Below are 10,963 nucleotides of genomic sequence, written 5' to 3'. Positions count from 1 at the left end.
AGTAGATAAAAGCACGTGTTGCTCTGGTAAAGGACCCAGGTTTGATTTTTCGAGCACCCACATGGTAATTACAACCATCCATAACTTCAGTTCCAGGGGATCCTATGCTTTCTTCTGACCTCTGTGGGCACCAGACAAGCACATGATGTGCAATAATGTACATAAAATAGATACTTTAATCCCTTTACTTTGAGAGAGGCTATGAAGGGCTGGAGAGATGGCTCAGTGGTTAAGACCTCTTCTGGCTTGCCTGAAGACAACTACAGTGTACTCATATATGTAAAATAAATAAAATCTTTTTATAAAATAAAAAAAAGAGAGAGAGAGCCTATGAATAGAAGGATCATGCATCGGCAGACGGTGAGCTGATCGTGCTAATGCCAGTACTAGAGATATATATATTAATTACAGAAATACAGGGACACAGGCTAGCGGCGACTGCTCTCAGACTCTAGCTGGTCTTGATGCCCTCTGAAGATTGATGATGGTTCAGCTTGCTTGTGACCATCATAACAGTTGGAAATTTCTGTTCTCATTATAACATGGCTAAGGAATTCTACCCAGATCCACATAGGAACTTTTTAGCCAGCCTATCTCCTCTTGAAGAAACTTGTAACAAATTACAAAAATGAAAGTAGTTTTGATTTTTCTTTTTGTTTAAACAGCTGTTTGATTATTCTGCCTCCCAAAAGAACCATAACACATCCTACCTTTCATGGAGGTAGTTTCAGACCTTGGTACACACAGACCCTGGTTCTATATTGTCTGGAGTGTCTTCTAGAACTGGAGGCTGACTTTCTGTCCTTTTAGAAAATCCTCTGAAGACTGGGCAGATGGGGACGTATCTGAAAAAGGTGGTCCTTTTTACCATGCCCATCCCAAAGGGGAAATCGTAGCTCTTGAGACTGGCTGATGTCTCACTGCTGGCATGGGCTCCAGCTTTCCATTGTATCAGGCCCCTTTCCTCTGGGCTCCCTGCAAGAGGACAGTGAGGTCATCTAGGAGGGTAACAGCCCTGTCACCTCCCCTACACATAACCAGTCCTGAGGCACGCTTCTAGAATCAAGTATGAGTTTGCATTGTCAGAATGGAGCCCAAGGCAGATTTGCATGATAGATAAGCACTCTACCACTCTGGATACCTTTCGGGCCACAGCTCAGAAACCTTAAAAGGTGAATACTGTGTAACTGCAGCATCAGGTCCTGTGCTGAATAATTTCATTATTTCTGAACACCCCTGAGAGGTGCATAGACACAAAATTTTAAGGTGAAGAAACAAGCTAAGTCATTTTACACTGTCTGAATATGTGGCTAATGTGTGTGGTTGGTGCATGGGACCCAAATAGTGTCCAGGTTGTACATTGGAGTAAGGACATATTTTTAAATTTTTTTATCACATTTACTGTTTATCTAGAATTTATGGAACCATGAGAGTGAGGAGGTCTTAGGATAAGCACAAGAAGTAGGTTCTCTTGGTCCATCATGTACGCCCTGGGCATTGAACTGGGATCAGGTTCAGCAAGTACCTTTTCCTGCTGAGTCATCCCACCAGCCCAAGGACATAGACTGTGAAATACTTTACCAGTGTTAGGATTCACTATTACAGTTCTACATTTGGGACATAAACCATTTTTATAGTAGGAATGAAAGCCAAGCTAAGCAAGAGATCTATGATGGGGTAGGGGTGTACCTATGGTAGAGGAGTCCCAGAGATCTCAGGTTCTCAGAAGGGCTGGAGCTGACAAAGACTGAAATAATTCCCCTAGCAGGAGGAGTGAGGGCAGCCAGAGCTAAGAGTAGTCCAAAGTGCTGCAGCTAAATAAGACATAAGCTCTCAGCAAGAAGGGCAAGAGGCATCAGGAGAAGCTGCCTGGACCAGGAATCGGATGGTGGGAGTGGAAAGGGAAGAGCTATTGGCGTGTGGTCCCAGTGTCCCATAGCATGAAAGCCTGCCTAGCCCAGAGCACCCTCCTGCTAACTGGCTCCTAGGAGGGAGCTGGCTTATCTACAAGGACCCCAGCCTACACTGCAACTTATGTGTTATTTAAACCCAGTTTTACTTCCTATTTTGTGGCCAGGATTCCTCATAACCAACAGCTCTGCACATCCTCCTCAGTTTGATTCAGGGCCAAACTGGTAAATTCCACCAGCTTGTCCTAAACTGCATTTGACTCTTAAGAGGTATGAGGCAGGTATAATGTCAACACTGAGCAGATAAAGACGAGTGAGAAGTTTAAACCAGTCTGAACTGCCATGTCTCAGACGTGGTTAATGACTGCTTTCTTCGTTGAGCTTTGCCCACCTGGTTTCCCCAAACCCATCTGCAGAGGCAGTCTGGTCCAATGGCTAGGATACATGCTGTCTCAGATTGGCAGTTTAATGTTACTTTATGACTTTGCAGTCATTTTTTGTTGCTTTGTTTCAACATGGGATTAAGTCTAGTACCTCCAGTCCGGGCAACTACTTTGCTTGTCAGGCTTAAGGATGATGTGAGATTCAGATCTGATAGCTATCAGTTTTTAAAATGTATTTCCTGGGCATATGCATACTGGACTGTCACATTTCCACAATCTTTGCAAAAAACAAAAACAAAACTTGGGCATCCAAGGTTCATTTTGGGGCCTCTTCTATTTGTGCCACAGGCTGCTACCATTCTTGTTAGCTTTCTCCCACAAACCATTTTTACTTATGCAGCTCTGTGAAGATAATGGTTTTCTCAGCCTGGTGGTGATAAAGAGTTGGTGGTGAGTCAAGGACTCCCAAAACCAGAGAGCTCTCGACCTCACCCTTTTCAAGACCTAGGTGATAGGTTGTGCCTCAGTCTCTCCCTCTAGCCAGTGGATATTCCACCAGCCCTTTTCTTCTGTGCACTGGCCTGCATGGCACCAGGCCTGGCCCCATCTAAGGAACCAAACCATCAGTATACATGATAATTGGATGGCTCTGTGCTTCCCTCCCAGAGCTGACCCAGTACCTGGCACTGTGTTGTCCAGTATGAAAGCAAGGCACCCACCAACAAACATCTCTGTGGTCAGCAGCACAGTTAGGATCTGATCCACTTCAGGAATGCCTGTGGAATAAGTCGGGGGCAAGTGGGCCCAGCTGTGTGGTCCACTGACTGTGTGGTCCACTGACTTCTTATAAACTGTCATAGCCATGGGATATTCCAAAGCCTGATCTTCAAGCCTGTCTGTGCCTCTGCTTCTCCCATCTTTGGAGAGAAACTTCGGACAGTTGCTAGTTGTTGGCTTAGGACAAATCACTTAGCCTCATTCCTCTGGAAAACAGAGGTAATAATAGGATCTCATGGAACTCTCAGGAAAGTTAAATGAGTATATTAAAAACTTAATAGCTAGCTGGGCGGTGGTGGCGCACGCCTATAATCCCAGCACTTGGGAGGCAGAGGCAGGCGGATTTCTGAGTTCGAGGCCAGCCTGGTCTACAGAGTTCCAGGACAGCCAGGGCTACACAGAGAAACCCTGTCTCAATAAATAAATAAATAAATAAATAAATAAATAAATAAATAAATAAATAAAACTCACTAGCTAGGCTCTTGCTTACAGTCCCAGCCTCACTGCTGGGACTAGAGAAGTGCTGTCACTGAAGTGGTTTCCAACCCACATTCCCCATCTCTGGAGACAGTAGAGAACAAAAGTTACCTGTGTTGATAGCACCAGGATTGGAATCCAGGTAGTTGGGTAGTGTGAGGCCAAAGAACATGGAGAATCCCAATACAAAGAGGTTACGGGAGGAGTTCATGTCCACAAACTGCAGATTGGACAGTCCCACGGCGGTGATCATACCTACCACAGCACACCTGCTAGAGGCTCAGCCTGGCTACACCAGGTCCTGTCACTCCCCCTGTGGAAGCAACAGACACTCACCAAAAAGAGTGCAAAACATTCCTCCCAGGATGGGGTCTGGCAGCGAGGCGAAGAGAGCTGTGAATTTGCCAATGGCACCCAGGATTAGCATGATACCTGCACCGTACTGCACCACTCTTCGGCTGCCCACCTGCAGAAGGCCAGGGGCTGGGTAGGCCCAGAGGCAGGGCTAGTTCCAAGGGGCAAGGGATTAGGCATATAAACGGACTCCAGCATTAGGAGGGGGTAGGATAAAGGTGGGATGCTCTCAAAGACAGGATGGGGCTAGGCCAAAGCCAAGATGGCTTAGAACAGGGCCTGCAACACACGAATAGTACTGTGGCATGTGGCACCTTGGTAATCCCTAGGACCCCAATGTTGGGGCTGGATGAAGTGGACCCGTTGCCTGTGCCCAGTAGCCCAGCGATAATGCAGCAGACGCCTTCAGTGAAAATCCCCCTGCAAAGAAATGTTGAGTGGGGGGTTGGCCCCCCCCTTTATCAGTCTATCATCACCTTGGTCCACTACATGCCCCTCTGAAGCTGTACAGGCTGCTACCATCTAGAGACTGGAAGCCAAGTGTCAGTACCAGCACTCAGAGCTCCGGTGCTTACTCCCTTGGATACTTCTGAGTTTCGGTTCCCCCTCTGTACTGTGAAGGTGATGAGGAGCCCAACCTCACAGCATGGTCAGCCATTGAATAAGAATGCACATGAACTGGGCACACAGAGAGCTGTCAATAACTGGTTTCCTTGGGACTGACATCCTCAGCGATTCCCAGCATTTACAGAATGTGTAATTCCCATTCCATACTCCAAATGAGGGCTAGCGGTGAGGGTGACTTTCATGCCGAAGCCTATTAAGCGTGGGACCCAGTCCTGTCCCTAAACTTGCTGTAGTGGCTCCTCCTCAGGACCAGACATTGAGGTGGGCATACCTGTTGATCGCATGTACTGGAGGGGGTGGTGCTCCAGCCAACCGAGCACAGGCATAGTAATCACCAATGGACTCAATGATGCCCGCCAGTGTGGCGCTGAACATCCCCAGAACTGCTGCCACAGTCACTGTGGGTAGACCCCACTGACCTGGGTTGGAGGAAACATGATAGGTTCTTGAAGACGTTGTGGTGGCTTGGGAATAGATGGGGTTATTTGAAAAGAGATATTGGGGGGGGGGGTTGCTGCAGAGATGGCTCAGCAGCTGAGAACACTGGCTGAGCTTCCAGATAGTCCTGAGTTCAATGCCTAGCACCCACATGCTGGCTCGTGACCATCTACAAAGGAATCTGATGCCCTCTTCTGGCATGTAGGTGTACATGCAGACAGAGCACTCCTGCATTAACAAAAGAATACTATATAAATAAATCTTTAAAAAGAAAAGGCCGGTTGGTGGTGGCCCACGCCTTTAATCCCAGCACTCGGGAGGCAGAGGCAGGTGGATTTCTGAGTTCGAGGCCAGCCTGGTCTACAGAGTGAGTTCCAGGACAGCCAGGGATACACAGAGAAACCCTGTCTCGAAAAACAGAAAGAAAAGAAAGAGAGAGAGAGAGAGGGAGGGAGGGAGGGAGGGAGGGAGGGAGGGAGGAAGGAGGGAAGGAAGGAAGGAAGGAAGGAAGGAAGGAAGGAAGGAAGGAAAAGGAGAGGAGCTGATGGGGGGCGGGGCGAGGAGTTTCACTGATACACCTGTCCAGAATAAGATTTGGAGGTAAACCACCAGTCAGGGACATCACAAACAGGGCTAATGCTGCTTTGTCAGCTGAATCCAGACACCGGCTGTCTCATAGGAATTTCAGTTGGAAGCAGAAGGGACCAAGCAGGCTTGCTTACATGGGTAGGGGATTCGGATCCAGGGAGAGATAGCCATGATGTCCCCTCGGGCATCAGTTCGAGCCTGGAAGCCGTAGACTGTGGGATCTGCAGGCAGCACGTCTGTCAGAGTCAGCACATAGCAGAGCAGCCACACGGTCATGATGGCCAACACGATCTGGAGCATGTGGGGTGACGGGGTGCTGCAGGCACTGGAGACCCTGGTGCAGACTCGCCTGCTTCTGTGTCAGCCCCAGAGCCCCTAGCCTTTGGCGGGAACCCCCGCCCTTGCCCCGACCTTCCCTGGCTCGGGTCTTGCCCCTTTTCACAGCACCTGCAAGCTTCTTACCGGAAACATCTTAAAGACCTGGATGCGGAAGAGAGTGAGACCCTTGCCCCATCGGTAAACAGGCAGCAGGAAGGTGAGGTTGCGCAGATACTGGGAGAACAGGACGATCAGTAGAATGGAGCTGGAGGCAGAGACACAAGAAGGAAATAGTTGGTGGGCCAGGTTGGAACCTGGAAATAGATGAGGGGGCAGGGATGAAGGGGGTGTGGGGTAGCGCCTAGGATTGGGCAGAAGTAGTTGCTTGCTTACCAAGCCGAAATGCCCCAATGGGAGCCAGCTCGGTCACCAGCAGCTTGGAAAACAGAGAGGCCGATAAGGGAGACAGTAGGGGTGACCGTGAGAGGCCCAATGTAGCTGAGCAGGGCCCCAGGCAGCCCCATCAGTCCAATCACCACCTCCACCACGCTGGACACCATGATTGCACCCTGGACCTAAAAAAGGCAAAATGAGCTATAGTCACTTTGACCTGGCCATTACCAAAACGTAAGTTCCTCAGCCAACCTCCTTAAACACAGCTCAGCAATGGCCTGCCCTGCCCATTTAGCCCTTCCTTCAAACCCAATCTCTTTACCCACCTCCCGAATCCGAGGATGCCAGATATGAGAGGTGTTCAGGGGCATACTCCAGTTACCATAGATCTCCTCTGGGGACCGAGATGGAGAGAACACAATGCCATGAACACACCCTGGTGCTAGACTCTGGGAAGCTGCCCAGACCTCCAAGACCTCTCCTCCAGTGCAGACGCCAAAACTGAACCCACCTTCTGGAGGACACTTCCACCTCTCCAAGGCCAGGATAGACTTGGCCGGAACCAGAAAGGCAAAGGCACTGGCCTGGAACAGCGGCAGCCTGGAAGGTGGCACATGGTAGCAGCGGTGATGAGTTGAGGAAAAAGTAGAGAAAGCGAGGGTTGGAGGAAGGGACAGAGAAAGGGAAGTCCCTGAGCCCCCAGGTGGACTCCCTCCCCCACATTTTGAGGGCCCCCCTCCAGTTCAAACCCTGCGCTTTGCCTTCAGCCCTTCGTCTCAACTCCCAGAAGAGCCATGTGCTCAAAAGCGGACTGCTCCATCTCTGAATCTGAGGGCTGCTTGCGACCGTTCCCATCCACCACCACTGAGCCAACCAGACTTGACTTGTTCATCCGAGACTAGGGATCCCCCAGGTCCGGCAGTGGGGCAGGGAAACAGTATTCCTAAGCTTTTGGAGTGAGAGGAAGGGACCTCAGAACTCCTAGGAGCCCAGCTACCTAGCGCTAAGGCTAACCAGGCAGACAGGGCAGCAGAAGGGGTGGAAACCAACCTGTCTCAGACCACCTGTCCTGCCGCGTGCATGCATGCAAGTGTGGCAAGTGTGTGTGCTTATGAGCCGGGGAGGGAGGGGCCGCTCACCGGATGCCCACTGTAGTCTGGATGAGAGTGGTGATACCCACGCAGGTGAAGATAGTACCAATGAGCTGACTGACCATGTGCTGGTCACGGCCAACACACAGCGCCTCGGCCAGGAGGAAGGGCACGGCGATGGTGCCACTGAAGCATGTCAGGTAATGCTGGAGTGAGAGACGGTGGCGAGGTGGCCCCACAACACTCATGGGAATGGGCACCTAGGGTCTGTGTCCTGAACCTGGACCATACTGACAGGGTTCTTACTTGCAAGAACATTACCCACCACACCCGACAAGAGAGCTCACCACTCAGGGGCTCCATTCCTCCCCCCGCCCCCCAGATTATTCCTACGGTTCTGTAGATGGGCCCTTCCCGTCTGTCATGTTACCCACAATCCTCCCAAGCCACTTAACCTTCTTTGGCACAGCTGTTTGGTGACAGTCATTGTGCTGACCTTATCTCTTTCTCTAGCCTGAAATGACCTTGCTGACCAGAGGCGGTTTGGGATACCAGGGGATTACTTCATCTTATAGGTACTTCACAGGGGGAGGCCTTGAAGAAACACACCTGGAAGCCCAGCAGGATGCACAGGTACCATGGTGGCACGTCCTCAATCTTGTACAGCATGTCAAACTTGGGCTCTGTGGGCAAACATGCCTGCTGGTCCCTGCTGGAAGTCTCTGCTGAGTCCAGGACCTCATGCTGCTCGGGACAAGAGGGAGCAGCTCAGGGCAGAGCGATGAACTGGCAAAGCCTGCACTGCCTGGACTAAGGGACCAGTGGCCTCCCAGAAACTTAGTGAGGGCGAGCTGCGGCAGACACCCTCTCTAGCTGGTTCTCAGTGGTCCTTCCTTCTTCCCACACCCTGCTGCAGGGATGAAAGCTGCTGTGTCCTGGCTTCCAGAGCCCTTAGACCGCAGGCTTTCTAGTGAGGCCCCTAAGTCAAAGACTGGGAAGGTATCAGACCACAATGGGATCAGACTGGGCAGGTCTACACCCTCCTGTCCCACCGCTACCTCCTAGAGGTCCTTGAAGGTGCCCCAGGGAGAGGAGGCCCAGCCCCTACTGACTTCTAAGCCCAAGTCAGCCAGCCCCTAAACCTAAGGCTCCTTCACCCACTCCCTCCACCCCATTCCCTGAGTGTCACTTGCAGCTCAGGATTGTCACTTTTTGTTAGGTTCATTAGCCATGTTGTCTTTGCCCTCCCAGAAAGGCCAGCACAGGCCCAGCTCCCAGCTCCCAGCTCTGCTATTCCCCCAGTACCTGCTTTGGGCTCCCGGGGTCTTCCTGAGCTTTCATCTCTGAGGCACAGCTTTGAGAAATCTCTGAGGAGAAAAGAAGAGGCTTCACCAAGGCCAAGGAGGACTTTACTCCACTCACCAGGCATTGTTCAAAGTCAATCTGTAACCAGGTCCATAGCTCCAGATTGCGAAAGGGGACCGGGCAGAGGTGAGGTATTAACTCTGCCTCCAGTGGTAAAGGCCACCCAAGCAAGGGGCACATTTACCTGCTAAAGATTCTCTATCCTACCCGCATCCGAGCCTGGCACGAGGCCTGTTCTTGTTTCCCTAGGGAGGGCCAGAGTCTACAGGGTGAAGAGGGGACAGTCTGGGATGACATGCGAGGAGAGGGAGAGGACGTGACTCATCATTGCCCGCTCTCAAAACCCTCTACATTTATTAATGGAAGTTTATCTTATCACCATCACTGTTCTTCGGGGATAGGATCAAATGCCATTACCTGTATTTGTATACGCACTGTCACATGTAACTTCTGGGGCATGTGTTAACTCTTTCACTGCTGAAAGAAAAAGACTTAGTAGTGATATGACCAAGGCCAGACAGGAAGTGAGGTTCAGAAAACCAAGGCAAAATTCACGTTGGTATTGGCACCCCTCCCTGCCATCTTTCGCCACAGAGGATTCCTGAGGCATCCACAAATAGGCCTCTGCCCCCCAGTGCTGTGTCAGGGTGAGGATATTAGCCAGGATGAACTACTCAGTTTGGGGACCCTGTGAAAATGAAAGGGGCCCCTTGTTGCAAAAGCATTAAGAATTTTGTTGTATCTAGTGGCTAATGCCTGTTGTTCTTGTCCTCAGGAGGCTGAGGCAGGCAGATCCCAGTGAGTTCAAGCCCAGCCTGGCCTACATAATGATTTCCATCTAGGCAAGCCTGGACTATGCACTTAAAAAGAATATCCAACATAGCACACTCTGTCTGAAAAGTAACAGGAAGGGCCAGCTGGATGGCTCCTTGGGTAAAGGCATAGACCACCAAGCCAGTGACCTGTGATTGACCTCTGGGACCTGAGGGAGAGAGCTGACTTCCATAGGTTGTCTTCTGACTCCCGAATGTACCCCTTTGGCAAAACACCCAAACTCAAACAACACAGACACAAACACAGGCAGACAGACAGACAGACAAACAGACAGACACACGCGCACATATGTTTGCGCATACATGTATGTACACACATAAACTAATAATAAATAAATAAAATTGGGGGCTGGCAAGATGGCTGAGCAGGAAAAAGGACTTGCTGCCAAGCCAATGACCTAAGTTCCGTCTTCTCCCCAAGATCCACATGCTCAAAGAGAATTGACTCTCACAAGTCGCCAACCCCCCCCACACGAACACTTACTTCATCACGCATACTGGAACACACACACTAAATATAATTTATTAATTTTTTAAACTAACAAAAGCTAGGTATGATGACACATGCCTGCAATCCCACAAAGGAAGGTGCAGGCAAGAGGATAGGGTATTCAAGACCAGCCTCCAAAATTCTTGGCTGCATAAGACCCTATCTTGGTAGCTCATGCCTTTAAAATCCAGCACCCAAGGAGGCAGAGACAGGCAAATTTCTGTGATTTTGAGGTGAGGCCAGCCTGGTCTACAGAATGAGTTCCAGGTCAAAGCTATATAGTAAGACCCTCAGATAATAAAATAGAAACACACACACAAACACACACATGCACACCTATTTCAAAGGGGTAAAAAATAATAAATAAATCAATAAATCAGGACATTAAGTTGGACATTGGACCCTTCTGAACACTTCACTCGTGTTCAGTCTGTGCTTGCATCTCTTTTCCTATCTAGCCTGGGCTACAGCCTGACTATTAGCAGAGGCAGTCATGAGGATCAAGGGGCCCTAGCAAGAGCTGGGCCTGGGATCCGCACCTGCTCCCCTCTGGTTAGTGTAGTCCCCAACCACCCCAGAGGCTACCTACTTCTGAGCTGCTGTGCCCATGGCCGCGCTGGGATACAGGGGCACAGGCCAGGCCAAGGGCCCACAGGTAGCACCGCTCTCCAGCTGGGCAGCAGCTTCATGATCGTCTTGATCGCCGTTCCCTTTCCAGATCCAGCCTTTGCGCTGCCTTTTGGTCCACTCCTCTCCTGGTTCCTGCCCTGCAGTTCTCAAAGTGGTCTGACCTGTTGGGCCTCTGCAGCTCCTCCCAGCTCTCCGCGGGTGGCAGAAAGGGAGCCCCTACCCCCTCTTCTTCAGTTACAGCTCAATTCAACCCAAACCTTACCAGGACGTGTGAATTACAAGGCTTGGA

The 10,963-nt window shown here is 50.4% G+C and overlaps 1 protein-coding gene across 3 annotated transcripts in view; it reads right to left on the bottom strand.

Annotated features, from left to right (window-relative positions):
* Positions 1–10,963, bottom strand: part of Slc23a1 (solute carrier family 23 member 1) — a 14,824-nt gene extending 3,861 nt beyond the window's left edge. Inside the window, exons 1-16 of one of the 3 annotated variants that reach the window (XR_013103789.1) lie at positions 10,634–10,963; positions 9,139–9,198; positions 8,662–8,723; positions 7,966–8,100; positions 7,405–7,562; positions 6,777–6,865; positions 6,592–6,659; positions 6,266–6,447; positions 6,017–6,137; positions 5,689–5,845; positions 4,800–4,947; positions 4,216–4,321; positions 3,884–4,013; positions 3,659–3,802; positions 2,974–3,069; positions 711–845 (exon numbers count right to left, since the gene is read on the bottom strand). Coding sequence is in view for 2 of the 3 variants with exons in the window: in XM_076912815.1 (XP_076768930.1) it covers positions 728–975; positions 2,974–3,069; positions 3,659–3,802; positions 3,884–4,013; positions 4,216–4,321; positions 4,800–4,947; positions 5,689–5,845; positions 6,017–6,137; positions 6,266–6,447; positions 6,592–6,659; positions 6,777–6,865; positions 7,405–7,562; positions 7,966–8,100; positions 8,662–8,723; positions 9,139–9,198; positions 10,634–10,733 (2,004 nt within the window). In the remaining variant the exon portion in view is untranslated. Of the gene's footprint in view, positions 1–710; positions 976–2,973; positions 3,070–3,658; positions 3,803–3,883; positions 4,014–4,215; positions 4,322–4,799; positions 4,948–5,688; positions 5,846–6,016; positions 6,138–6,265; positions 6,448–6,591; positions 6,660–6,776; positions 6,866–7,404; positions 7,563–7,965; positions 8,101–8,661; positions 8,724–9,138; positions 9,199–10,633 lie in introns of all 3 variants that reach the window. The other 2 variants (XM_076912815.1, XM_076912816.1) reach the window with 2 other exon arrangements.

The sequence above is a fragment of the Arvicanthis niloticus genome, chromosome 14 (genome assembly GCF_011762505.2).
Source record: "Arvicanthis niloticus isolate mArvNil1 chromosome 14, mArvNil1.pat.X, whole genome shotgun sequence".
Taxonomy (NCBI): Eukaryota; Metazoa; Chordata; class Mammalia; order Rodentia; family Muridae; genus Arvicanthis; species Arvicanthis niloticus.
The sequence above is the reverse complement of the archived record's forward strand: the minus strand, read 5'-3'. Positions and strand labels throughout refer to the sequence as shown.